General features: G+C 52.9%; 1 protein-coding gene across 24 annotated transcripts in view; it reads left to right on the top strand.

Moving 5' to 3' along the window:
* The window catches only part of ANKRD11 (ankyrin repeat domain containing 11), a 213,756-nt gene that overhangs the window by 166,291 nt on the left and 19,815 nt on the right, over positions 1–27,650 (top strand). For 6 of the 24 annotated variants that reach the window (XM_070263185.1, XM_023637523.2, XM_023637518.2 and 3 more), the window contains 5 exons: positions 3,043–3,187; positions 13,807–13,945; positions 25,559–25,655; positions 26,125–26,295; positions 26,491–26,694. In XM_070263185.1, coding sequence (XP_070119286.1) covers positions 13,919–13,945; positions 25,559–25,655; positions 26,125–26,295; positions 26,491–26,694 — 499 coding nt within the window. In that variant the 5' untranslated portion in view covers positions 3,043–3,187; positions 13,807–13,918. Of the gene's footprint in view, positions 1–3,039; positions 3,188–13,806; positions 13,946–25,558; positions 25,656–26,124; positions 26,296–26,490; positions 26,695–27,650 lie in introns of all 24 variants that reach the window. The other 18 variants (XM_023637521.2, XM_023637517.2, XM_023637513.2 and 15 more) reach the window with 6 other exon arrangements.

Genomic DNA, 27,650 nt, shown 5'->3' with positions numbered 1-27,650 from the left:
CAAGAAGCATGTCTTATGGAAAAGAAAACCAAATACCCGAGGTGACACTCCTAACCTGTCAGCGGTGTCCCCAGTCCTTTGGGGAGGGGTGGAGTGATGTCTTGAGGACAGTGGCCTTTTTGGTAGTGAGTGAGGCCCACTGGCAAGCCCAGGAAACAGCACACTTTCCTAGCTGCCAACACATAACGTCTCTCAGGCTGTCCTGGTGAGATGTGGGCCTGCCTTCACTCCATGACAGGCGGCGTGGAATTAGCTTGTTGATTGTTCACGAAATGAAAATACTGGCAAGTGTCTTCTGTAGCAAGGGACTTACTCCCTGAGGTTTCAGTGTTAATGTTAATGCCAGCATTGACAACCACAGAAGGCGCACCGTTGTGTAGTGCTTCTTGATCTGCAAAGTACTTTCAGAAATGGTAGGGGCACTTTTGAGGGCCTCTGTGAGAAGCCTTTAGGTGACAACTTGTGGGCTCGACCTGGACTTTCAAATATCAAATTTCAAATTTTCAAATATCTCTGTCCCCACTCCTGAGCCGTGGCGAGCAGAGCTCAGCCCAGCTGTAACACCCATTTGTAAAGCACCTGCTCCTGGGGCGCTGTGAGTGTTGAAGAGATCCTGGATGAGCAAGCTCAGAACTAACCTCACTGCTTCCTCTTGTGCCCTGGCTTCTGTGGGTGTGTTAAAGAGAGTTAGGCTTTGGAGGCTGGGGGCAGTTTCTCTGGAAACGCACTGCTCCATAGCCATAGTGCTGCCTTTCCCGAGCAGGTCAGAAGAGGAAGCAGGCCTTTCAGTTCCAGGACTCAGAGCTCCACTTTGAGTGGAGACCGCCTGGAGAGCCAGTCAAGGACACTGAGGGAGACCACTTGTTTACAGAGTGAAGTGGCTGTTGGTGTTCCCTCCTGATCCAGATGCTATGAACTGGCTGCGAGATCGGTGCAGGAGTCATGGAGCTGCATTGCAGCCACACCTGGGCTGTTCCCAGTGTTTCCTGCACGGTCTGCACAGACTCATCTGTGTTCACATCTAGGGGCAGGAGAGTTGGATGTTCCGTGATGGGTTCACTTGATTTTTTCCATCATGAGAGCAGACAGTCAACACTTTTTAGACATTTAACTTCTGGATAATCTTTAAATTTCTGCTGAAACATTGCTGATGCCGTGAGTTTCTACAGCTGTCCCTGCGTCAGGCTCTGAGATGCCATTCCTCCAGGCTGAGATGTTCCAGTTTTGTAGTAGAAAATTGGAAGAGAATGTACAATTCATAGTTTCAAGTAGAGACAGAAAGTGTCATTTGTGGCCTCAGCCATTGGAGCATGTGGATGGAAATACCCAGTCCACCTGCATTGTGTACAGGGGAGGAAGTGAATGGAATTGGTCAGCTTTGTCCTGCTCCCCAAAATGAACTTAGATATGTTCTTGGGTCAGTTAAGTACCAAGAGGATACTCTGTGAGATTTTATCAGTTAATATGGAAAAATAAGACTGGACCTCCAGAAGGTGTGGTGAAGGGCACATTGGTCTTGAGCGTGCAGAGAGCAGGTGGAAGGAGGCAGGAGTGCCGCTTACAGAATTGCTCTTCATATGTGATGGAGGCTGTTGAATTCCAGGTCAGTCCGTTACAGACAATACTCATCCAAGATGGCACAGCACACAGGGCGTTACTATGGGAAGGGGAGATGAAGCAGTGCGCGTGTTGTATTTGTATAAAATGTTTTCTAACTCTGATGATGAAAGTAAGGTGTGACGAGGAGGGCACTTTCAGGAAGGTGGAAGTAGATGTACTTTTTCCTGCTTCTCCTGCCAAGTGCACCTCACACCTTGGGCAAGATGCATGGAACAAACGTGGAGGGCTGGAAGATGGAGAGGAGGCTGTCTTCTAGGAGTGTCCACTCAGGCCCTCCCAGAGAGAGGGCACGTTGTGCTCTGCAGGGCCACTGGGGAAGCACCAGGGCAGTCAGGAGGCAGCAGACAGGAGCGAGAGGAGAGCCTTGGCCAGAACCTTTTAGGGAGCTTCTGCAGGAAAGGCAGGGCAGGGGGAGCAGCTTGAGTACCTCTGAGGGCTGGGCTGTAGGGTGGTCTCCACTTGCCTGCAGGCTGGGATGGTTTACCTTTGAGGAAGTGATTGGCTTGTGTCTGAGAGTGAGGTAGAGGGTGGTGGGTGGTTTTCCTGTGAAAGGCATGTCCACTTCGGGAGCCCTTGACTGTCTCTAAAAAAGGACTGGCCCTGGGAGGGGCAGTCTCGACCCAGACAGCAAACTTGTGAAGATATCCAAACATGAAAAAATAAAGTAAGTAAAAAACTGAGTAATGCAGCATATGTCCTGGGATTTCCTGGGAAATGCAGGGGCTGGGGCCTCAGGCCCATGTGCAGGGTCTGGCTCAGTGGGTAGGAATGGGGCACCAGAGCTGTCTGGACCTCCTTTGAGGACTCCCTCAGAGATGTCACATGGCTGCCTTCTAAACATTTTATTCAGGGAAGTTGGGGAATTGGGTGTGCTTGGTGCTTTTTGAAAAGCAGAATGATTCTCGTCCTGACCTTCTGTCTGGGAGTGCAATGTGGATAGGGAATTGCTTTCCCAGGTGGTGAGTTGGTATTGAGACTATGCCTGAGAAGGTGGTGGCCATGATACACCAGACCTGAGGGCCGAGGCACTGCACCTAGGGGTGTGACCTTGCCCATGGGGAAGGGAGGGGTGGGGGCTGCTGCAGAGCATGTGTGGAGCAAGGCTGGAGCCACTGGGAACCAGTGTGCACTCTGAGATCCAAGGTGCTGGCCATCACTTCCCAGAAACATGGCATTACCTCTGCAGGCCGATCCTGTCTGCATCTGTGAAATGCTTGCCCCACCATGTTCTTCCTTGTGGAGTATAGACATTCCTGCTGGGGTTGACCACCTCACTGGTGCATCCTGAGAGGTCCCTTCCTGGGTGGCCCTAGACAGAAAGTTGGTTCCGTTCACTCCGTTCTGTTATGTGAGTTTGAGATTGTCTGAGTTTTGTTTGAGTTCAACAAATCTTAACCCTCTGTGTCCTCTCTTTTGAAGCAGACGGTTGATGATGAAGCAATGGCCGTATAAATGAAGATCAAGTGAGGGGAGAAGAACGATGCCCAAGGGTGGGTGTTCTAAAACACCACAGCAAGAAGAATTTCCTCTCAGCAACGACATGGTGGAGAAACAAACGGGGAAAAAGGTAACATGTCTGACTCTACTCCTCTTCTCCTCCTCTCCTCCTCTCCTCCTCTCTCCCCTCCTCCCCTCTCTGCTCCCCCCTCCCCTCTCCCCTCCTTCTTCTCCTCCCCTCTCCGCTCCCCCCCTCCCCTCTCCCCTCCTCCTCCTATCTCCTCCTCCTCCTCCCCTCTCATTCCCTCCTCCTCTCCACCCCCTCTTCCTGGCCTCCCTTCTCCCTTTCCTCCCCCTCCTCTTCCTCCCCCTATCCCTCCTTTCCTTGCCCCTCCTCCTCTTTTCCCTCCTCCCCCTCCCCCTCCTCTCCTCTTTCCCTCCTCTCCCCCTCCCCCTCCTTCCCTCTTCCCCTCTCCTCCTCCCCTCTCCTCCTCCTTCTCCCGTCTCTTCCTCACTCATCTCTCCTTAGTACAGCGCTGTGTCTAGCCCAGGAGAAAGGCTAGAGTGTAGCATTGCCTGCTCTGGGTGTCCCTCACTCCACTGGAGTCATGTGTCTTCTCAGCCCCATCCTTGTGGTGTCCTCTACAGCCAGCATGGAGAAGGTCCCGTTGGCTGGGGGATGTGGAGAGGAGTGATGTTGCCAGACAGGTCTTGCTTCCTTTAAGGGTGTGTTTATTGTTTGGGGACCAAAGTTAAATTTTAAATAAGAGGTTTATGGACAGAAATTACTGTCTGAGTTCACCTTGGTTTGGCCTCATGTTTCTGTCCCCTAGGACCACAGGATTCCTGTCGTGGTTTCAGTGAGACCGAATTTGACATTTAATCATATTTGAGTTATCTTGACTAGAAACACTGCTGGATAATTTTACTTCCAATTTGGCTTGTTCTCAATGTGAATTGGAAAATGGGACGTAAATCTAAATCACCTTGTCTTATTTGTGTGCTGTTAATGCTGGGCTCGGGGGACGCGCTTCCTGTCCTGCAGTGCCGTGGGGTGACACTGGGCTCGGGGGACGCACTTCCTGTCCTGCAGTGCCGTGGGGTGACACTGGGCTCGGGGGACGCACTTCCTGTCCTGCAGTGCCGTGGGGTGACACTGGGCTCGGGGGATGCACTTCCTGTCCTGCAGTGCCGTGGGGTGACACTGGTCTTAGGGGTGCCCAGTCCATGGTGACCATGAACGCGTCAGTTATCTGCCCTGCTAACTCATCTCCACAGCAGGAACAGGAGCGTCTCGTGCAGTTGCTGGTGAGGTGAGATGCCAGTGCTGGATTGCCCAGGCGATGGCACTGCCCTGCCATCACCACCCTTCAGTCTTGCCCCTTTCCCTGCCTCCTTGACTTTGGCTCCAGGCCTCAGTGCTCAGGGGGCACCTGGCCGCTGTCCCTGCTTGCCTGTCCTGCCCTCCCGCCAGGCCCTGTCCCTCCTGGCAGTTGGGTCTGAGTGGAAGCCCCCACCTGCTGTTTGTGCTATCTCTGTTGGTGCTTCCTGCTGCTGCGGCTGCTGTGTGAGTTTGTGCCCCTATGTCTGGTGATGCTGGGTTTGGTAAGCTGTGAGGTTAGTGTGTTTTCCATGTGAGAAAATTAGGGAGCTGAGCCATGTAGTTCATTTAGTTTAGGTTAACTGTGAAGCAGTTCATGAACATAGGTGTGCTTAGGTGCTTGTCAGAATGACCAGGTGGGCCTCAGAGACCCTCATGTCTGGGCAGTTGTGTCAGTGTGTCCTCACCCACTTGCTCCGTCCTCTAGGCCTTGTGCCATGTGCAGGAACAGGTAGGAGCTGCAGTGTGGAACCGTAGGCAGGATGAGCGTGCATGGGAGAGGTGCACGGGTCTGCAAGGCCTGCGAGGGTCTGGGTGTAGCTGGGGTGGGCGTGTGCTGCTGTGCCCATGAGGAGTTGGAGCCAGTGGGGCAGACACGCCCTGGGTGAACTTGGTAATTCCCGCTCTGGTGGTGAAGTGCCGAGAGTATTGGGATGCTTTCGCACTGAATAGGCCAACCACCCCTGGAGTCCTGGACCAAGAACTCGGTCCAGGACCATTGGAGTCCTGGTCCCCAGGTCTATGCAGAGCTCTGGATGCAGGCCAGGAGAGCCCCTTGTCGCCTCTCTCCTGTGGTGGAGGCCCCATGCAACCCACTCCAGCTACTTTCCTGCCTCTAGACGGGCTCCTTGGGAGCTTCAGACCACTATCCCCATGCTCAGATCTCCACAAGGAGGAATAGGGGCTGAGCCTGCCCTAAGGATTCCCCGCCAAGGCCAGCCCGGCGCAAGGCCCATGGCTCAGCGCCTGCCTCAGCAGTGGCAGCTGCGCAGGCCTTGGGGCGCCCCATCCAGGGGCAGTGGGCAGGCCTCCCACGTGCCTTCTAACACAAGCTCCTTCTAGGCCAGTGTGAGTTGTTTTCTTTTACTTGATGGGAACAGAGACTGGAGTGGCTTGAATGGGCTCTGGTGTGGTCTCTGTGGGCGGCGTGCACACGTCTGCCACAGGAGACTGTGGGTCTGGCTTTGGTATTTTCTCAGTAAGGTAATTTTGTCCTTTTTATTTTTTAATGTACCCAAGATAAAGCCATTCGCTTCATGGAGGCAGACAAACTTTAACACCAGAGACACCACGTAACAGGGAGCCAGGTGCTCAGTGCTGCTGGAGCTTTCTTAGCTTAAATGGCAATTCGAAATAGACCACCTGGGAAGGTGTTCCTCATGGTGGCTGCAACTGCAGAGTGCTACCTCCACCCGAGGATTCGAGGACTTGGATGCAGAGCCCAGAGCTCAGAGCTGGCCGGTTCTGCTGTTGACACGCGTCTGAAGCTGTTTCTGCTCTGTTTCTATCACAAACTCCATTTTTCCAAGATACGGCTCCATGTTGCCAAAAGCAACGTGTTTTTAGATTTTTCCTAGAGATTCATGGTAGAATGATCTGTTTGGTGGAGACAGGGCCACCGCTCTGGCAGGAGCCGTCATGCCACACTTACTTGGCAGTTTTCTGCTGTCCTTTTGGCATGAGGTCTACCTGCGTGGATGCAGCAGGAGCCTGGGGGCTGTGTTGGAGACAGCGGTTCTTCCTCGGGACTTCCCCTCAGTTCCCTGCCTTAGGAAATGCTCTGTCACCACAGCAGGCTACAGAATCCTAGAACATCCGAGCGGGAAGGAGCCTGAGAAGGAACCAGCAAGCCCCTTTGTGGTTGAGGGTGTTCTGTGCAGAGAAGCTGAGGGCTGCCGTGATGTCTGAGGCCACCCAGCAAGAACTGATGCCCTGACCCCCAGTCTGGGGCCCTCCTGTGCCAGTCCTCCTCTCCATCTCACACAGTGTCCTTCTCCTTGTGCTTGGCACACACCACTCAGGGGAGACTGCATAGCAGCTCACAGTCACTCCAGGTTGCTGTGGTGCAGAGTTCACTTTCTTTTTTGCTAGACCAGTGGTTCTCAGAGCATATCCTCAGACCTGTGGCATCATCTGGAACCTTTCAGGAGTGCATATGCTCAGCCCCACCCAGACCTAATGCATCAGAAACTTGGAGGCTGGGTGCCTGCCTTCTGTTCTAACTAGCCCCTTAGGGACGTGGTGAGTGCTCTGGTCTGAGAACTGTGCATGTGCTCTCTACAATGCAAACTGTAGCATCCAGTGGTCCCTGCAGAGCGTTCTTAGAGGAAACCCCAGGGCCAGTCTAGAGAAGTTACAGACTCCTCTGTAAGTGAAGGCCTCTGCTTGAAGGCCAGCAGGCCCACCTCTCCCTGAGGGGTGGGGCCTGTCTTCAGAGGTGGTATTGTCAGTGCTATGAGTGGACATGCTTGGGACCCCATGCCCCTGCCTCCTTTCATCCAAGAAGAATGACTTCAAAAGTCACCTCAGTTTGGAAGCTGGAAGGAGCATGGTGATGTGGCCTTGACTCATAGCTGCTTCATCCTGTGGGGTTTTTTTTTCCTTTTTTTTGAGGAAGATTAGCCCTGAGCTAACTACTGCCAGTCCTCCTCTTTTTGCTGAGGAACCCTGGACCTGAGCTAACATCCGTGCCCATCTTCCTCTACTTTCTATGTGGGGATGGCTTGCCACGCGGTGCTGTGTCCGCACCCGGGATCTGAACCGGCAAACCCTGGGCCGCTGAGAAGTGCGACATGCAAACTTAACCGCTGCGCCACCGGGCCGGCCCCATCATCCTGTGGTTTTACAGGCAGGTCTTGGACGAGTCCGCATGGCCCCAGCTCCATGTGCTCCTCTTGATCCTGGGGAGCCCTAGGAGCACCCGGTTCCTCAAATCCTAAAGAAATCCATGGAAGGAAGAGCAGGCAGTGATGTCCTAATAATCAAATCACAGAAAGGATGACAGTGGCCCCAGTTTCCAAGGATCCCACGCCCCTGAGCGTGTCAACAACTTTCCAGGCTTCAGACAGGCTTTCTAGTGGCAGCGAAGGAGAGTCAGGTTATTTTCCCAGATGGACTACTGCAGTCTCCGTGACCTGGAGAGTAAGTGCTGACTGTTGGGATTTCTGGCTGTCTGTTTTGCAAGGGCAGGGAGGGAATAGAGAAAAACTGCAGAAGAAGCAAGATGTGCCAGGCTTGAATCCCCTTCTGCTCCCAGAGTGGTCCTGGGGTGAAGAGGTGGCCACACATCAGTTACCAGTTTCTGCTCACTTACCCAAAGGGCTTCCCAGCCACTGGTCCAACCTGAGCCAGTGCCTGCCTCCACTGCCCCTCTACCCTTACACTCCACTATCCTTTTCGGTAGCATGTGCCGCCCTCTGACACACCGAGCATTTGCTGCCTTGTTATTTCCTGTCTCCCACCACAAGGTAAGCCTCTGGGAGGAGCCATGTTGTGTGGTTTTTCACAATGTTCCCAGCTTCTGGAACAGTGCTGCATACACTGGGCCCCTCGCTAGGCATTATTGTGTGAATGCTGAGCACCTCGGATGAGCTGACACCCCCAGATGCTCACACCAGATTTCACAAGAAGGAGCAGTCAGGCCTTTGAGACACATGGGCTGGGAAGGGGGAGTGAAGGTCTTTACTCACCGACGACGTGATCATCTAGGGAGAAAAATCCTGAGGCATCTACATAGAAGGTACAAGAGCGAGGCATGAGCTTAGCAAGGTTGCACAGTACAGAGCCAGGGACACAAAAATGTATTTCTAAAAACTAGTCATGAAAAACTGGGTATTAAAATTTAAAAATACTTTTATAGTAGCATCAAAAATGTAGATTTTTTTTTAGGGATAAGTTTGATGAAAGGTGGGCAAGACCTGTTCTCTGGAAGCTTGCAGAATGTTGCTGAGAGACATGAAGGCAGATGGAAACATGTTCATTTGCAGAGAACTTTCCATGTTGTTTAGTGCTTGGCCTCCCCAAGTCGATCTATAGGTTCATTCTGATACCAACCAAAATCTCCATGGGCTTTTTGGTAGAAACTGATAAGCTGACTCTAAAGTTCAAACGGAAATTCAGAGGACCTAAGAATCACCAAAGCCACTTTGAAAAGGAAGAACAAAGTTGCAGGATGTCAGCTACGTGATTTCAGTTCACTACAATAATAAGATAGTACGGTATTAGCATAGGACAGGTGCATTGATGAGTGGAACACGAGAAAGTCCACAAATAGATGCCGTGTGTGTGGTCAGTCGCTTTTCAGTAAGGACGCCTAGGCAGCTCAGTTGGGAAAGGACAATCTTTTCAACAAATGGAGGTGGAACAATTGGATTGACGTACCTATGCTGTTTATAGTGGCTGATAGAATTTCAGTTCCTGTCGGGCTCTTTCCCTGTTGGTCATTTACAGGTAAGAGTTAGTTAATCATGGTGAAGGTTCCAGGTGAGTGTGTCAGGTGGACCGTGACCATCTTCCAGACAGTTGCTCCCTGTGGACAGCCTGGCATGGTATGGGATTAAAAGTCAGTTTCCCCTCTCTGCCCATGATGTGTGGGGAGCCCCCTCCTCAAGCATATTGTGAGGATACGTGAGGTAACATGGGCTGATAGGGTCACTGCCTGTCCCTGCGCCATAGCTGCTACCCCCCTGGCAGTTTTTATGGCATATTGGGGTTTGACACGGAGGCAGCTGATAAAAGTTGAATTTAATGTTTCAGGGGTTCTTTTAGCATTTAGGAAATGAAAACATTTTGTAACGTGTTCAGTTGGTCTTAGGAGCCCTGTCTTACTAGTAAGGAACGTTCAGTGCGGTTGAATGAACTCACTGCCCCAAGCCCTGCTGCCCAGCCAGGTTCTGAACCAGGTTTGCCCTGAGAACCTCATCGGAGCCCCTGCCACCCCTGGCGTCAGCTCAGCTGGAGCCCCGAGGTGCTCCAGGGGCACTGCAGGTGCCACTAGTGAGGTGAGGACCTGAGGCTTGAAGGCTTCTGTGAACTTCTTTAGTGAGGTGTCCACACAGCACATCATGTTTTGTATTTCAGTTTTAAAACCTGGGTTAATCACCATCCAGATCAAAAACACAGTATTACCGGCATCCATGGGGCCCTCCTGTGCAGTCTGCAGTGACCACTCCTGACCAGAGTGACCTCTGTTCTGACCTCTGTCAGCGTAGGCACATTTTCACTGTTGGGTTTTCCGTGAGGGGATCAGTTGTTCAGCTGCATCTGATGTTCGAGGTTCTGTCCTGTCGGTGCTTCTCTCCTGCTGTGTGGTGTTCCATTGTGTGAACAGTCACCTTCTGCCATGGGACATTTGGGTTCTCAGTTTGAGACATGACATGGACATACGGACACTGGGTTTTTCCACAGTCCTCCATCTGGCTTCATAGTTTGTCAGGGTGGTTTTTCCCGCCCTGCACTCCCCACAGCTGTGAGAGTTTGGGTTGACCCATGTCCTTGCTGACACTTGGTGGTATCAGTTTAAGTCACTTTGGTGGGTGTGGAGTGGCACTTCATGGTTTTGTCTGCTGGTCGTGAAGATGTTCTCCTGCGCTGTCTTCTAACAGCTTTCAGTCTGTGATGCATCCGGAGTTGGTTTTGTTTTGTGGTGTAAGGTAGGGGTCAAGGTTCCTTTTCTTCCCTCTGGATATCAACATGGTCACTGTTGCTTGCTGGAAAGACCCCTCTCCTCTGTGTTGCAGAGAGCCTTTGTCGCCAGTCGGGGGCTTCCAGCCAGCTCCTGCTCTTTGTCCTGAGTCTTTGGTCCTTGTCCAGGACCACATGTTGTGACACTCATTTTATGTCTTGGTTCCTGGTAGTTTAATTTCCTGAGCTTTGTGTCCTTCAGGATTGTCTGTGCTATTTTTGACCCTTTGCATTTCCATGTACATTTTCTAATAAGCTTGTTGACTTCCACAGAAAGCCTGCTGGGATTTTGATTGGATTGTTTTGAATGGTAAAGATCAGTTTGGGGAGAATTGCCATAATAACAATATTTACTTTTCTGACCCATGAACGTGAGTAACCCTCCATTTTTGTAAGCCTTCTTTATTTTCTCTCAGTATTGTTTTGTAATTGTCTGTATGGAGGGCTTGAATGTCTTTTGTTAGATTTATTCCTATATATATGATGTCTTGATATTAATGTAAGTGATTTTAATATTTCCTAATTGTTTATTGTATATAGAAATCAATTACTTTCTGTATCCACTGTTTTTCTCTAGTTCACTTACTGATTTGAATAGTTCAGTTGTCTGTTTGGATTTTTCAGGTATACAATTGTATTGCCTGAAGATTAAGACTTCTTATCTCTTAGGAAGAAAAAAAAGGAAAATAGGGATTGAGCCCAATGTGATTGCAGAGGAGACCTTATTTTGTGTCCACTATGTCCCGACGTGTTCACTGAGCCCAGTGCTATTCTCCCTGAGGTGCTCCTGGAGTGCCACCATGTTGTCACCTGGGCCCTGTCTGTTCACTGTTGTGGAGTAGTTCATTTGTGACTGCTCTGGGATAGGTTTACCACTGGCCCTTTGATGGGCAGTGGTGTTTCATCTTTTTACTATTGTGAACAAAACTGCTGTGAGCATCTGCACTCACTTCTTTCTTGTGGGAACTCCAGGGGGTCATGTTGTGCCACTCCCACCAGCAGACCTTGGAGGTCTGGTTGCTCTGCCACGCCCTTAGCCGCATTTGATACTGTTGGCCTTTTCTGTTTGAGCCATTCTGGTGGGAGTGTTGATATCTCCTTGTGCTTTCAAAGTGCATTTTCCTGAAGTGGAACACCTCTCTGGATGTTAACTGGCTACGTGGACGTTTTCTTCTGCAAAGTGCATATTCAGATCTTGGTTCATTTAAAAACAATGGGTTGTTTTGTTTTCTAGTAGACTTGGTGATGCTTGGTGTCCTTGCCTTGACCCCTCTCACGGGAGCACCCCGTCATCTGCGCTTGAGCCTGGGCTCGGCTTTTGGGTCCAGGGTGCCTTTTGTCAGGCCTTTTCTGCATCTACTGAGATGATCGTATGATTTCTTTCCTTTCTCTTTTTTTTTGGTGAGGAAGATTGTCCCTGAGCTAACATCTGTGCCAGTCTTCCTCTATTTTGCATGTGGGATGCCACCCCAGCATGGCTTGATGAGCAGTGTGTAGGTCTGTGCTCAGGATCCGACCCCACAAACCCCAGGCCACTGAAGGAGAGTGCGTGAACTTAAGCAATCACTACACCACTGGACCGGCCTGTCCTTTATTTTCTTAATGTAGTGAATTATATTGATTTTTAAATTTCCTGCATTCCTGAATACTTTGTTATTGTTATTATTTGTATTATCTCTTTTGTATATCCATAGATCAGATTTACCAGCTGGGCCAGGAGTTTTCTTCTCGGGAAGGTGTTTATTACGGTTCTGGGATTTTCTAATGGGTGCCGTCCTTCTCCCGGTGCTGGGGGTGGCGGGATATGGGTAATGACAGGTGTGCCTCACGGAGACTGTGGGGTGAGATGGCATGCCCAGCATCTGCCCGGCTCCAGGAGTTCTTCCTCGTTCCAGTGGCGTTGCTATGGCTCAGGCTTTGCCCGGTGGCCCCTCTTTGCACTCCAGATGCCCTCAGAGCTGGCAGTGTGTTCTGGCAGAGGTCTCTCTTGTCACTTGAGGGTGTCTCTCATTAACTGCCAAGGTTTGTGGTTGCCATGGCTGAGTGGTCAAGCTGGAGGAATGTTGGGGCCACAGAAGGCAGGACTGCCACAGGTGCTCAGTGCTGGCAGGCGGCTCCTCCCAGGAGCACCCTGAAAGCTCCTAGTGCTGTGAGAGTGGCGTGGGGGTGTGGCTGTGACTGCATGTGCTTGCCAACTGCTTCCCTGAAGAAAATTCTAGAAAGAAAGCTTGCTAGGGGGATAGGAAGTCATGTACTTGTAGCAGTTCTTTCTTCTGCACACCAGGTATGCTGACTGCATGGTGGGCTATGTGTGTGCTGCCTGCGTAGGGCTTGATGCACGTGCTCTCCGTGGACAGGGCAGGTGGCTGGGAGTTGTAATGCCTCTCCTGCCTGGGTCATTGTGTGCTGGTAGCAAACAGTCAAGGTGTTGGCTAGAATTTGGAAGACTCCTCAGAGCAGCCTGCACCTGGGATGACGCCATCAACTGGAGGGCTTGGGGTCCAGGGCACCTGCTGCTGCAGCCAGTGAAGTAGGGGCTCTCACTCTACACAGCTTGTTCCACCATCGGCCCCCACCACCACCTGCATTTTCGGATGAGGCTGTCCCACCCTTGCCTCCCAGGGCTTTGTGCGCTGCTATTTCCTCCCGGGACCTCCTCACCTCATGTGGCACAGCACTGTGTGATGAGCGGCTGCGTGTATGTCGTGCCCGTCATCTATAGAGCCTCCACTCAGACCCTTGAGGTGGGCACTGTCTCCCATTCTACAGATGATAACACTGAGGCAGACATAGTGCTAGGCTTGCCCAAGGTTGGCCGGCTGGTCAGGATGGGGCTAGAATTCAGGCTCCTGGCTTCTTATGCTGTAGGAGGACCAGGCCTGAGATTAGAGCAGGGAAGAGGGTGTTGGCGACACAGCCACCCACTCTCTAGACAGCTCTGGCTTTGGAGGTGGGTGCCTCCATGTGGGTTTGCAGCTGTGGGCTCTGCTCTGGGACCAGGGCTTGGCCTGAAGAATCTGTCCTGAAGACAGCCCCACACAGGCCTGCGGGGAGGCCAGTGGCAGCAGGAGCACTGGGCGCTGTGCAGGGATGTCAGATCGGGAAGGAGGAGAGCCCGCCCTGTTCACGGCAAGGGGGGAGCACACCATCTCAGGAGCTGGACATACTCCTGCGACATGTGGACACACTCCTGCACGGTGGGAGGCCCAGGCAGGCGGGGCAGTCAGGCACCTTCATTCCACAGGGAGAGTTTATAATGGAAAATGGGACTCCACCTGTTGACACCCCTTTTTAAGGCAGCTCTTGTATTGCGTTATCTAATCTGTCCCTGGGAAAACGGGGTCAGAGGCAACTGTGTCTGCTCTGCTTTCTTCATATGCATAAGTATAGTCGTTAGCAGCAGTTTCTTGAGACTTCTCCAGGTTCTGGACAAGGAGTAGGGCTGTGTGGGGTCATGGTCAGGGCTCGGCTGCAGCTCTGGTCTGTGAGGTGCCTCACTGGCGAGCACAGCTGTCTGGCTTACGGAGAAAGATGGAGGAAGCCACGTGTCACTTCTAAGATTGGCAGCAGGAGGAGCTGTTCATTTCCCAAATAAGAGATTTGCTTTTCCTGGCACATGAAATGACGTGAGGTTTTTGAGAATTTAACTTGGGAATGATGTCTGAAAGTGTCACTTTCTTTTCTAGGATAAAGATAAAGTTTCTCTAACCAAGACCCCAAAGCTGGACCGTAGTGATGGAGGGAAGGAGGTGAGAGAAAGAGCGACCAAACGGAAACTGCCCTTCACTGTGGGGGCCAATGGAGAGCAGAAGGACTCGGACACAGGTACCACCCCACCCCTGCCCCCTCACTGTGTCCCCCATCTCCTTGCTCCCTCCTGACTGCCTCCAGGTCATCCGCACCCGGCCCATTCCCACATCACACCTGCCAGACTCTTCTCTTCCATAGGAAGTGTCCTTGATCCCCACGCCTTGGGGGTCTCCTCACACCGGCCCGGCCTGGGCTGTGCACTCAGGACAGGTATCTCCCAGCCTCTTTGCATCTCTTGGCTTTGCTCTGGGACCCATCTGAGGAGTCCTGCAGCAGAGCTGAGTTGGGGTCCAGAGTGAGGCCTCGCAGTGCCTTCTCCTCTCTCTTAACGTTCAGGGTAACTCGGAACTGCTAGGGAAGGTTTATACACAGAGAATTCCCACAAGTACCCAAAGTAGAAACGCACCCCCAGCATGCCCAGGGATCCTCCCAGTGTGTGTCTAGCCATGGACGTGACATGGCTCCTCTCCTGTGAGGCCCCCAGGCCCTCCTGAAGGTTTTACGGTGGAGGATAAACATGTTTCCCCTCAGGGCTACAAAAGCACATAAATTAAACCCAGTTGTTTGAATTAAAAGCTGAAGGGAGCCCTGAAAGTGAGCAGGAGCCAGTGCAGTCTTCATGCAGGTGCAGGTGGGCCTGGGGGTGCAGAGCAGGAGAGTGTGAGTGTGTGAGTGAGCATGCATGTGCACTGTGCATGTATGTGGGCAGGTGTGAGCCTTTGTCTCTGCATGTGAGCATGTGTACATCTGTGTGTGTGTGTGTACGTGTACTTTGCGAGTGTGTCTGTATGTGTGCGTGTCTGTGTGTATCTGAGGAGTTAATAATACTTGATCTGTGTACTTTCAAGTTGAGCTGCTTGAGCTCACCTTGAGCTGCTCGTGGGGACGTGCTGGGTCCAGGCGAGAACCCAGCCTCCCTCCTGCTGGCCTGCACTCTCTTCCTCTTGGTCTTGGTGCTCAGTGGCCTTCCCAGCTTGCTGGTTATCTGACTGCTCTGCAGACTTGAAGACCAGTCACAGGTGGAGGTGGGAAGGGACGCAGAGACCCAGAGGCCACAGAGCCTGAGGTGAACCCACAGAACCACAAGGTGGGCCTGGCTTCCCCAGAATGTAGCCATAGGACAAGGGGCAGGGCCCTGCCAGGATGGGGCGTGGGGGGCTTCCTCCTGTGAGAGTTTGTCAGGCAGCAGTGAAGTAGCAGGTGCTGAAACAAAACAAACGTGAGAAAATTGGGAGAAGTGGCGGAAGGCACAGTCTGGGAATGAGTGTCTGTGCTATAGACTTTATTCACGAGGTCACAGTTCTGCCCACACACCCTCCTATGCAGGGTGCTCCCCAAGCGTCTGTCCCCATGGGGTTCACAGTCGCTGAACTGAGACTTTGGTTAGTTAAAAGCCAGTGAAGTAGATTTGGTTTTGCTGGCTGAGATGCAAGGAAGGTGGCAGGGCTCCGTGGGGTCCTTCATGAAGATTTGGCCAGGCCCATGGCTCTTTTGCTGAGGGACAGGAAGGAGTGAGTGGGCAAGGTGAAGGACGAATAGTCTACAGGAGAGCCGTGGGGTAGAGGAGGGAGGGGCTAGGTGCCTAGGGACACAGGGCTCCCACCAGAACGGGGGGGCTCGCAGGGACTCTGTGGCTCGGGCGTCAGGTCCAGGTGAAATGAGGCCAGGCCTGGACGCGCTCTCTCCTGTCCTGGAGTCCGTGCCAGGTTCGGTTGTAGAGCGTGCAGTACTGCTATTTGGTTTTCTTAGTTATCTGGATGCTGGGGTCTGGAGGTTGACGTCAGAACTCTGGGATGTTCTGGTAAATCCCTAGGAGCCTTGCTGTAGGAGTAGGAGCTTTTGCTTCCCAGGAGGACGTGCTTCTTGAGCAGGGCCGGCAGGGCTGTGTGTCTACTGAGCATGCCCAGGTGGGCGGATGTCCTCAGGCTGCCCACCCAGTTCTGGTTGGTAGGATTTCTTTGCAGTGACCGTTTGATCGTGATGGTGGCTTCTTGGGCCTGTGCTTCCAGAAATCTTACAGATTATCTGTTGATGAGTGGCATCTTGGGGAAGGGTGGCTAGGTGGGTTCATGGAGTCCAAGGGGGCTCCCTGGGCTGTCTAGGAGATCCTCGGGGTGTGCAGGGAGTACCCACGTTTCTTCTCCATGAGGGCAGGGAGGGAATGACTGTGAGGTAGGAAAAAAGTGAAGAATATTTTGAAAATCAGCTTTTCCAGGCAAGGATTATGTTAAAAATCTAAATATATATGAAATATAATATTTGCCATCTTATTCCGCTTGTTATCCTTTTGGGGCCAGTTTTCCTTAGTAACTTTCTTTTACACTTGCTTTGTTGATGTAACAGACTAGAGTTTCCAGTAAGATGATTCTGCTGGTGGCAGTGTCGAACATCACTTGTATCAGGAGCCTCTTAAACTAGGGAATCCTTGTGCACCCTGCACAGTAGCAGGAGGCAGGTCACCTGGGCCATGGCTGGCTCTGCAGGCCGGTTTACTTACACACAGGTTCCCTGTCTTCCTACCTCCCTTTCCTGGTGAGCAGGAAACCTGAGCCAAGCACTAACTCCACACTAACTACCGGAGCATTTGTTGCGCAGAAACCGGGTGGGATGGAGTGAAGCGTTTTCCTGAGAGGTGCCAGGATCTACCCGCCCCCCAGCCCCCCAAGGCTGTGCCTCCCGCTGAGTCAGGAGGAGGGAGAAGCCGCACCAGGAGACCAGTGTAAAGAATCATTAACTCTGATGAGTGACTGAGATAGGGAGACTCTGGTCCCCTCCTGGGTAAGCCAGAGAGGGAGCTCTTCAGGAGCAACAGACCTGGAGGGGCTGGGTGGGAGCTGGGAAGGGTCATGGCCAGGTACGAGGTGTGACTGTCCCCACCCTGTCTGGCCCCTGCCATGTCCCTCCAGCGCCCTCTACTGGGAAGATACAGTCTAGAGCTTACAATGAGGGGGATGCAGCAGAGGGCTCCAGAAATCCGGGTTCTCATGGCAAATGGTGAGTTTCTTCGGCTGTGCCCCCTGAGTGGGAAGAGGCTGATGAGGCTCTCCCTGAGACCACCAAGCTGCCTAAGAAGGTTCTCCTGTTTCCTAGACCCTCAGGAGCAGCCGCATGTGACCCTGGCCGCAGGAGGCCGGCCTCTGCAGTGCTTAGTCAGGGCTGGGGGCGGCCTGCCAAGAACAGGACGGCTCCGTCTGTGGCGAAAGCTAGAAATGCTCTGCACGTCCGTGCCCACGCAGAACCAGTTCACCCTGAGGGGGTTCACCGTTTCAGCTGCCCACAGAGCACCCTGGCCTGCTTGTGTCCGGGTGGATCTGAGCATGAGGCAGGAGCTGCTTCCCAGTCCTTGCGGAGTGCTGCACAGCCTGCCCAGAGCAGCACTCTCTCTGCAGGGCAGGCGAGGGCAGGGCGTGCAGGCTGCACACGCCACACCAAGGCCCGCCAGCCTGGGCAGACTGGGGACCTGAGGCAGGCCTGGCCGTTGGTCCAGGAGAGACAGGCAGGCCGGGAGACAGCTTCTCCTGTGGCCGCAGAAGAAGGCAGCCTCTCGGCCAGAGAGGAGGCACACACCGCAGACGGCTTTTCCAGGCAGGTGGTCTGGGGCAGCCCTCCTGCCCAGCTCAGCCTGCCCAGTGTGCCCACTGCTGACTCGATGCCAGTCTCGGGGGAAAGCCTTGGAGCGCCTGCACTGTTCCTGACCAAGTTATGTGATGCCTGGGACTTGCTTCAAATTAGGCTATTCTTTCTACTTTTCGCATGTTTAAATTTCCCCACAACTTAAAAAATCCATGAATAAATATTGCTTAGGTTGGTTTAGAGATCGGCCTCCCTCCTCAGGCTCCCACACGAGCCTCCTCCCCATCGTGCTGTCCATGCCTCAGTCTAAACCCCGGCCTTGCCGTTTTCTGCCTGCAGCCACCCGGCAGCTCCCCCTTCAGAGCTGCCCTGTCAGAGGATTCTCCACACCTGGGTGTTTCTTTGGTATGAGGAGAATTGAAGATTTTCTTACTTTGCTTTTCCCTTCTGAGTCAGACTGTTCCCTCTGGTATTCAGGTGTTTATTCAGAAGCTCTGAAATGTGAACTGCTCCTCATTTGGTCTTTGGGATTTGGGGACACTCACTTATTTACTGAACTCATGATCCCCCTGGTTCTGTAAGGGGAAGGGGCTGGCTGCTGTGACTTCTGCTCTGGGGCTGTCCCCTATGTGTGGAAGGGAGAGGCATTGGCCCTGCTGCTGGCGTCTGCAGGACTTCTTGGAACTCCGATTGCCGTGCCCTGCTGAGTACTGGAGGTGGCGTGTGTGGGATGACAAAAGGGCTTCTCCCACTCGCTTGCTTGCTGCCTCACCAGGCGCTGGACTGTGGCAGGCAGAGAGTGAGGTAGCACTGTGGGAAAATGATACTGCTGTGAGAACTCTTCCTGGAAAGGACGTGTGCCACACATGGTGTGACCCTAGGAGCGCTCAGGACTAGGGGGGTGCATTGTGACAAGACCCCCAAAGCTGGAAGGACTGACTGTAGCCACATGCCACAGGAAGCCCTGCCTCAGCCTTCACTGAGTGCCTGACCACCTCCCATCTCAAAACAAAGCCCAGAGCACAGCACGTCCCCAGTCCGTGTCTCGGTGGCTATCTCTGTGCACCATGTGGCTGACCTGGGCCTGCCCATCCCTAACCTCCACTGCCTTAGGAAGAGCAACTGCTGTGACTCTGGCCTGGGACAGCCCAGTGGTCGTCTTCCCATAATCTTGTGAAAGGAGGGTCAGTATCTGAATCAAGGTGAAGTCTATGAAGCAGAAAAGAGATGGGATGTGGAAGTTGGTGAGCAGAAAGAGCTGAGGGGGCCCAGCAACTGCCCTTCCCCCGGTGGTCCAAGTGCGAGGGTGAGAAGCCGGTGTATCTGAATAACCGTATGTACTCACTTGTGAAGAAGCGTGTTCAAGTTAGTTGCTTTCAAATACTTAAGAATTCCTTGTAATTGGCCTCTGGTCAAACTATTTCTCAATTATTTTTCCTTTCTAAACTTGAGCAGTTTCTTCTTATACAGAGGAGAGTTTGGACTAGCAAAGGAAGGCCCTTTCTATTTAAAATTCTCTATTCCCCCAGTTGCAGAAAAGGTGTGAATCCACAGGGTAATCCTGGGCTCCCTCAGGGCCCCTCACAGGGGTATTCGGCTGGTACCCAGGCCATGCTGTCAACGTAGTGTATGTGAGTCGGGTCCCCAGGACCACCCTGAGTTTTGCGATTCACTGGGAGGACTTGCAGGACTCCACGTGTAGTCATACTCGTGACCGAGACTGACTGCGGTGACAGGATCCCCAGCAAAATCAGCACAGGGAAGAGGCACGTGGCCAGAGTCCAAGGAAGCCGGCCGCAGCTTCCAGAGCCCTCTCCCCGTGCACCGGGTCGCAGGATGCCCCTGCTTCCCTGGCATCGAGTCGTGATGACACCTGGGAGTGTAGTCGACCCGGGAAGGCTGTGGAGGGGAGGGCGCCAGGCTGAGGTGGCAGGCAGACTGAGGAGCCTATCCAGGCTGCACCCTGCTAGACAGTGTGGGACTTTGGGCTTATTTCTTAACCTCTCTGTGCGACTCTGTGTGTTCATCTGTAAAGCTCTGAACTGTGAGGATCCTGTGGGCCTGCCCTGTGAGGTTGTGTGTCACCCCGTCGTCGTGTTGCGCGCTCCAGGCCAGCTCTCGGAGCAGTCCAGGTCAGGATGCAGTCACTCCACCTGGTGATGCTCCCAGGTCTGCGGCTGGGCGAGCCTGAGGGACGGTCGGAGGCCTGTCCAGGCAGACCCAGGAACTAGCAGGATTGGATTATGATTTATTTTATTTTGTTTAATTCTCAATATGCTCTGGGGGAGTGGAAGAGAGGAGCAGAGGTTGGGAAATTGTTTTTTTGGACCCTTCATCCTGACATCCCTTTCTTCTATGCTGGCTTCCTGTTTACGGTCATGACACCCCTCATTGAATTCCCAAGCACCTGTGGAATGGGGACTCTCATCGCCCTTATCTAGAGATGGAGAAACCCAAGTGTAGAGGTCACATGGCCGGTGAGCTAGGCAAGCCCTCCACCTGTACTGCAGGAGAAGCCAGATGTCAGAGATGGAGAAGTCAGGGACCCACTGAAGTTCACACTGACCCCCTCTTTCTTTAAATGCTCAATGGTAGTGACTTTTTAAAAAAGGAAAGAAAGGGGCCAGCCTGGGTGGCCTAGTGGTTAAGTTCAGTGCACTCCGGTTTGGCAGCCTGGGTTTGGTTCCCTGGGTGCAGACTTGTACTGCTCTGTTAGCAGCCATGCTATGCTGGCGGCCCACATACTGAAAGATGGATGAAGATTGATATGGATGTTAGCTCAGAGAGAATCTTCCTCAGCAAAAAAAAAAAAAAAAAAAAAAAATAGAATTAGGCAAAAATCAGGCAATCGGGAGGAAAAGTCAGTCGTAACTGCAGCTGGAATGTGAGACAGTGCCCCACCACAGTGGTTAGTGGGGCAGCTTTCTTTTGGGGCTCGTATCTTCTGTCTTGCTGCATTTGAAGAATTTGAGTGTAATGCTTAGGTGAGAATGACAGGCCCTCTGGCAACTCATTATCTGACTCGGATGCTCTGTCTGGTGAGGACATGCGGGTGGACTGTCCATGCTCTAGGCTTCTTGCAACTTGTGACTTTGAACGTCAAGATGAGGCCATACGTTTGGTGTGGAAGGCGTGCTCCTGAGACCAAGTTAGACACAAGGGAGCTGTCAGGATAGCAGTGTTCCCCAGTGCCCACCACCCCACCTGCCATCAGACTTCCTTGAGCTCTGCCGGACATGGCAGTGAGGTTCGTGATTTCACGACAGCACTACTAAACGCTCTCCTATGGCGTAGAACCAAGGTGATGTTGACATCTTAGGACTTGATGGTGGAATGTAGGAGTTATACGTTTTCCTTTTTGACAATATGGTGGACTTTGTCTCCTGGAAGAGCCCTCGGCTAGAAAAGCCTAGGAATTAGAGACGGTGAATGATGAATGTAATGGGCGACGAGACCTGGGGGCCGAGAGCCACACCTGTGGACCCCTTAGACACCCCAGGTGAGAGTTGGGGGCATGTCTCTGCCCTGGCCACAGATTTCTTGGGGAGGCAGTAGACAGGCTGAGGGCCTCACAAGGTTGGGCCCATGAGAGCTGTGCCTGCGGACCCCTTAGACCAGCACTTGTCTTTTCTGGCCAGTGTTCAGACAGGGTGAGGGGCTTTGAGCAGTCTTCCCAGAGACTAGCCCATCCTGCCCCCGGAACCCTGGCGCTCTGTCCTGCACCACCTCTACCTCGTGCTGTTCGAAGTACCTCGCGCTCCCTCCACCCAGAGGTCTGGACAGATGGCCTCCGTGCAGCTCCCTGGTGCCCGAGTTCAGGCAAACACAAGCGCCCAGTCAGAACTACAGACCCTGAGGGAGAAAGCCGTCCTGAGAGCAGGTCAGCCCCAGGGGCTTCACGCTTTGGGGTGAGCAGGTACAAAATATGAAATCAGTATAATGTGATAAAAGAGAAAATTGAAAACACAAGCAGGGAGCAAGATACTGTCAAAAAAGATCATGTAGCTTTTTTAAAAACATAGAACATATGGAAATGAAAATTATCACTGAAATTAAAAATTCAGTTGACAGATCATATAGTTTACTAGATACAACATCCAAAAGAATTAGTGAGTTGAAAGTTATAACTAAAGAAATTGCCTAGACTGAGGCCATAAAGAAAAGAGGTGGGAAACATAAAGGAGCTTGCAAGGTGAAGAAGACGAGGCTCAGTGTCTGCATCCAGCCAGAGCTCCAGGAGGAGAGAAGGAGAGCACGGGTGCACAGAGAAGACGAGAAGTCCCTGTGTGTGTGAAAACGAGAGTCCTCAAGTTCAGGGAGTGTGACGCCTTATGAGCTGAGGGGAGGGAAATGGCTACACGTGGGAGTATTCTGTGCTGAAATCACAGGACAGCACAGAGAAGGCATTGAAAGTGGCCAGGAAAAGGAGATGTTGCCCCCAGAGCATGAGGCCAGCCTCCCAGGAGTCCCCACAGCTGGACACTCCTGACTAGTCCCGAGGAGGAGCCCTCCCAGAGCTCACTCTATTTTCCTTGCTGCCGGAATTCACTATAACTCAGAAGAGTCTCTTCTCCAACAGATGACGTCTGAGTTCTACTGGGGAGTGAAACGCAGTGGCAGGAAGTGGACTCCTGAGAACAAAGGTCCATCACAACCACCTGCCCTCTGCAGCCCCTGCTTCCCGGGAAAAGGCCACATTCTAGCTAGACAGCTGCAGTAGAGTGCAGGAGAAGCGTGTTCCAGAAGGCCTGGGGATGAGAAGGAGAAATGGGTTTAGTGGGAAACTGTGACAGCCTGAGAGGGTAGGGATTCTTGCATTTGCCAGCTGGGTGACTGCACACCAGGAAAGAAAGATGAAACGTGGCACCGACTTCATCAAGCACCAGTGAGGTGAACGTGCACAAGAATGAAAGTGCTCTCAAAGTCCAAGACACTGTCATCACTGTGTTTTCCTAAAGGTGATGTAGGGGCTGTCCAGGCTCAGGGGAAACCGTCTTCCACCCATCAGCCTACCAGGTGTGCCACAGCTGGTGTCAGAATATCAGGAGACACACACTGACCTGATGGATCAGGAAGGAAGCCTCCAGTAGGAAGCTCCGGCCTTGCCCCAGCCGTTAGGGTCCTTTGGGATCGTGGGCTCAGCTGTTTCCCACCCATGCTTTCCAGGACTCCACTTTCCTGGACCTCTGCCTCTGGGCCCCGTGCTGCTGTCAGCTGCAAAGCCCTCCGAGCTCTTAATCCAAGCCTCTTCAAGCTGCAGAGCACAGGCTCCGCCCCTAGTCTTACTGGCAGCACCGCACCCTCAGCCAGCACTTATTGCTCATACAGGACTTGCTCTGCTGTCACACGGACCTGCCAGGTCTCCACTCTGAAACTTGGCAAATGCCATTTGGAATTCATATAAGTTCTTCTTTGCTTCTGGTTGGATATCAGAAACGAAAAATTAGCAGAATGCCAAAGGAGCTTGCCGGTTGTCTTCCTCTCGTCCTGTTCCCCGACTGCGCTGGCCAGTGAGGGCTCCCTAGCCTGGGGAGATAGGTTTTGAAACCTTCTCTTCTACCTCTGAGAGGTTGGCCTCACCTGTGGACCTCTGGGTTAGCCCTTGCCCACAAGACACAGCGAGCTGAGCTGTTTGGCATGTGGTAGGAGGCGCAGGCGGGACCATTTCTGTAGCAGGTAACAATGCCCCATGTGCTAGAATGGAGAGCTCCCTCTGTGGGTAGCGCTTCTGTGGGCTCTCGCTCCTCCCCAGACTCACAGCCTGGCCTGACTTGGACCCTCCAGTACCGATAGCTACAGGTGCTTGTAGAAAACTACATTTTGCTATTGTGAAATTGGCATCTTAGACGATGCGATTACATTTGGGGTTTTCCTGTGTTAGGACACAGAGATGTCCTGTTTAAGTCCAGGGAAGCCCCTGTGAAAAGTGTGCTCTTTTTCCACATGTGGGGCAAATGAGCTTCTGTGAGGGTCAAATTCATCATAGGAGGGAGTGTCTGTGCCTTTCCCTAGAGCATTGCCAGGAGCGCTTACAGCGCTCCTGGCCAGGGGAGAGGGAGGACACAGTCCTGCCTTTGCCAGAGCTTGGCAACAGCAGCAGAGGGTGGGGGTGTGGTGCTGTAAGGACAGTGTCACCTGCCTGTCTCCACACACGGCTATCCCCATGCTCCACACAAGATCTTTGTCTCTTCTTGAGACCGCAGGCCTGGTACCGTTAGGTCCTGCTGTGCAGTGGGGGACAAATTCTGTTGCTGCAGAAAGCCTTGTGTGCAGAAGGCCACAGGTTGTTCTCAGCTGCCACTCATAGAAGTGCAGGCCCTGCTGCCACCTCTGTGACCTCCAAAGAGTCCACTGCCTGCACTGTTGCTTAGAGACCGTGGCTCTGCTGACCTTTCAGGTTCCTCTGGCGTCTTGAAATCAATGTCATGTCTCTCCTTAAGACACCCCAGCGAGATCCTGCCCTGCTGTCCGGGTCCACCTGGGACCCCGAATACCTGCACACGGCAGAGAAGTGGTGCCGATGTGTACTCCATGACCTCTGGAGTTACTCCACGTGCTTAGTAAATGTCGCACGCAGCCAGAGGCTCTCAACACCGTGCGTGCAGACTCATGAGGCTGTGTGTGCTTTTCCGAGGCTCTGCTTCCCTCCTTCTAGTGGACATTATGTCTCCACGGCCCTAGGCAAGTGTTGTGCTCAGTGGGGCGCAGTGGGCAAGAGCCCCTGAGAGACCGGAGGCCCTGACTTTTGGAGACCATACAGTGCTTCCTGGGAGATGGGGTGGGAGTGGGGTCCAGAGCGCAGAGTGTGGGGATTCTGTCATTGTTTATACATTGGCCCTGGAAAGCTTCTCATCTTGGTCACCTTCATCATCAGAACATGTACATGAGCGCCGTGTGGCCAAGTGGGTAAAGGTAGAGAAGGCGTGGAGAGTGTGAGGCAGGTGCAGAGACAGGTCAGCAGAGCCCTCAGCGGTATGAGAGCTCAGACACTGCCGCCCTGGTCTGGGACGGTGGCCCAGTCACTTCTCAAGTGTGGCCTAGTGTCTTAGAGCCGCAAGGTCAGAGCTGCTGCTCTAGTTCGTTATCCCATGGAGGCTTCCACGAAGTCTTGCCCTGGGACGCACCAGGAGGCCCGCCACACTGCTGCCTGTGCCTTTGCCAGGGCGTAGGGAGAATGGGGGATGGAGCGCAGGGGCTGGGGTCATTGGTTATTGATGAGGAGCATTCTTTCTGGAATTTACTTCCTCTCTAGGACCTGGGCCTTACAGATTGGTTAAAAACTAATTGTTGCTGCTGGTGGTGCCTGCAGTGCCTGGGTTTTACCACCTAAAACACGTCAGCATTCTCAGCAAATCACAACCTTAGTTTTTTAAAAGGCAGTTTAAAATACTTTTTAAGGAAATAGCAGTTTACAGAAAACTCTTCTTCAGAAAGTGGAAAATGACAACACATTTGTGGGGCCTAAGGTGGTGAATAGTGAGGGCTCTCTTTTCTGCGAGCAGAGTGGGTGAGGCAGACAGGGGATCATTCAGTCTGTACATCACTGACGCCACCCACCTCTTTAGGGTCAGACCCCAGCCAGGGAGCCAGCTCAGTGGACCTGGAGAGTCTGAGTGGGAAACAGAGACCCTCAGAGGAGAGTTTCAGAGACCTGCGCTCTTGTGGTAGCCCCCTTCCCTGCCTGTAGTTCACACCCTGCGACCTAGAACACCACGAAACCATCTTGGCCCCACACAGGGCTTCCACCCAGAACGCATGGGGCATGGGGGGATTCTGAGGCTCTCCACAGATCCCTAGTTTCCCATCAGCAGGAGGGGTGAGGGTGAGGAAGAAAGTGAGCTGCTGGCTCCTGCTTAGTGAAGTCTGGAGGTATCTTCTCTCCCCGCTCCCTGCCTCTTTGGAAACAAACAGCACGATGTGTTTCTGTTCGAGGTTGACAGGGTATTTTGTAATGGGTCAGATAAGTAGAGGATTTGCCTGTTATGAGGAGGCAGAGACGGGAACGGCTGAGCTGTTCCATTGTATCTCGTTAGTGCTCTGTGTTGATACCTTTAGATGCCTCCAGCTCAGTCCATGTCGTGGTACTGCAAGGCTGGTTCGCTCCTCGAAGCGCCATGGCATGAAATGGAGGTTCCTAGAAGCAAGAAGAAAGGTACAGTACTGACCAGTCGGCCTTGATCTATTTATGTATTTCTAACTGTGTTTGCCATTTTATATCTGTACTGTTTGGAGGCGGGACGGGAAGAAGGAATTGGATTATAGACACATGTTATCTAATAGATGGAGACTTGTCCTGTGTGAGCCAGGACGTCCGTGATCGGCTGTCCCACCACCTCTCACGTGGTGGGCAGTTTGGGGGGCACCTAGATTGGAGTGAATGGTCAGTGGGGCCAAGGCTTAGCAGGCTTCATTGGCTGACAGCCAGGTGTTGGAGTTGTGTTGCTCACAGTTACTGCTGGCAGAGGTGACGTTGGGCACCAGGGGCGCTGCCAGCTCTGTTCTCCCCTCTCCCTGGGAGCTGAGAGCAGGGAGGCAGGGGCTCCTTGGCGCCAGGTCAGGCTCTGGGTTCTGAGGACTCCATGGCATGAAATCTTCCCCCTCTCTCCTCCACCACCTCACAGAGAAGCAGGGTCCTGAGCGGAAGAGGATTAAGAAGGAGCCTGTCACCCGGAAGGCTGGGCTGCTGTTTGGCATGGGGCTGTCTGGGATCCGGGCTGGCTACCCCCTCTCTGAGCGCCAGCAGGTGGCTCTCCTCATGCAGATGACGGCCGAGGAGTCTGCAAACAGCCCAGGTGAGCCCCTGGGGTAGGAGCCCCCTGGGATGGGAGAGGCTCTCTCTCTGGGGTGGGCACCTGTGCAAAGGCGTCCCCTTTCCCTCATGAAAACGGCCCAGGTCCTGAAGGTTTCTGTACAGCAGGGACACTCCAGCCAAGCCCCGCTGGCTCCACTCCCAGTAATGCTCCATCTGTCCTCTCCTCGGCCTGCAGTAGATACAACACCAAAGCATCCCTCCCAGTCGACAGTATGTCAGAAGGGGACGCCTAACTCTGCCTCAAAAACCAAAGACAAAGTGAACAAGAGAAACGAGCGTGGGGAGACCCGCCTGCACCGAGCTGCCATCCGGGGGGATGCCCGGCGCATCAAGGAGCTCATCAGCGAGGGGGCAGATGTCAATGTCAAGGACTTCGCAGGTGAGTGCTCGTGGCGCCCGTGGGCAGAGGGCAGAAGGCAGCATGGTGAGTTCACAGAGGGCTGAGGCTGCCTCTACAGATGGGCGGACCCTCTGGCCCAGCGAGCTCAGTGTCCTCAGGGGCCAGTAGCCCCACCCCTAGGGATCTGCTCCGCAGGAGTGGGAGCCATTCCCCAGTGTGTGTTTCCATGGGTGCTTGCACGCGTGCGTGGAGAAGACCCCACTTTATACCAGTATGATTTGCTGTTTCTGAGAAGGAAGAATTAGTACTTCTTGGGAGATATTGCAAAATAAAATCACTTTCTTGTTTCTCATTATTTTTAAGAGAATTGAGGAATTTTTAGATATTACTCTGCAGTGTTATATAAACCCCTGTTCTGTGCTGGAGGATTCCTTTTTCCTGGCTCCCAGAGGGTCTGCCTCTGGCGTATTTAGGAGGAAGCCGTGTTGTCCCAGCAGAGGCTGCCTCATGCCTGTCAGCCCGGGACACCCTCCCACCTCCCAGGGAAGAAGTATCACCCCAGACCCTCTTTAGGATGGAAACCAGTGCCCTCCCTGCCCTGAGACAGGCGAGGCCCTTTGTTTACTTGAAGGCCCGGTGAGTGCAGTTCAGTGTGGCCTTTTTTGCGTAAAGTACTTCCATTGTGCAGTGATGCATCAGCAGATTCCAGAGTTGGCTGTTCCAAGTGGATGAGAATGTGAGATAAATGAAGCAGTCTTCCGGTAGAATCCTGGATTTTTATCTCTGCCCTAGTTAGTAGTTGTCTCACCCAAACCTAATTTAGCACCTTTGTTTTTAAAAGCAATTCTCTTAAATCAGGGTTTTCCCAGGCACTGGAATCTGTGTCCACAGGGGCATGCCCTGTTTGCACACTGACATGGTGGCCACTCTTCCTGGTGACAGGTTGAGGCTCCAGGTGGAAGCTGCCACCAGAGGAGGCCTCCCTGGTGGCCTCA

Source organism: Equus caballus, chromosome 3 (assembly GCF_041296265.1).
Source record: "Equus caballus isolate H_3958 breed thoroughbred chromosome 3, TB-T2T, whole genome shotgun sequence".
Lineage (NCBI taxonomy): Eukaryota > Metazoa > Chordata > Mammalia > Perissodactyla > Equidae > Equus > Equus caballus.
This window is presented reverse-complemented; position numbering and strand designations above follow the sequence as displayed.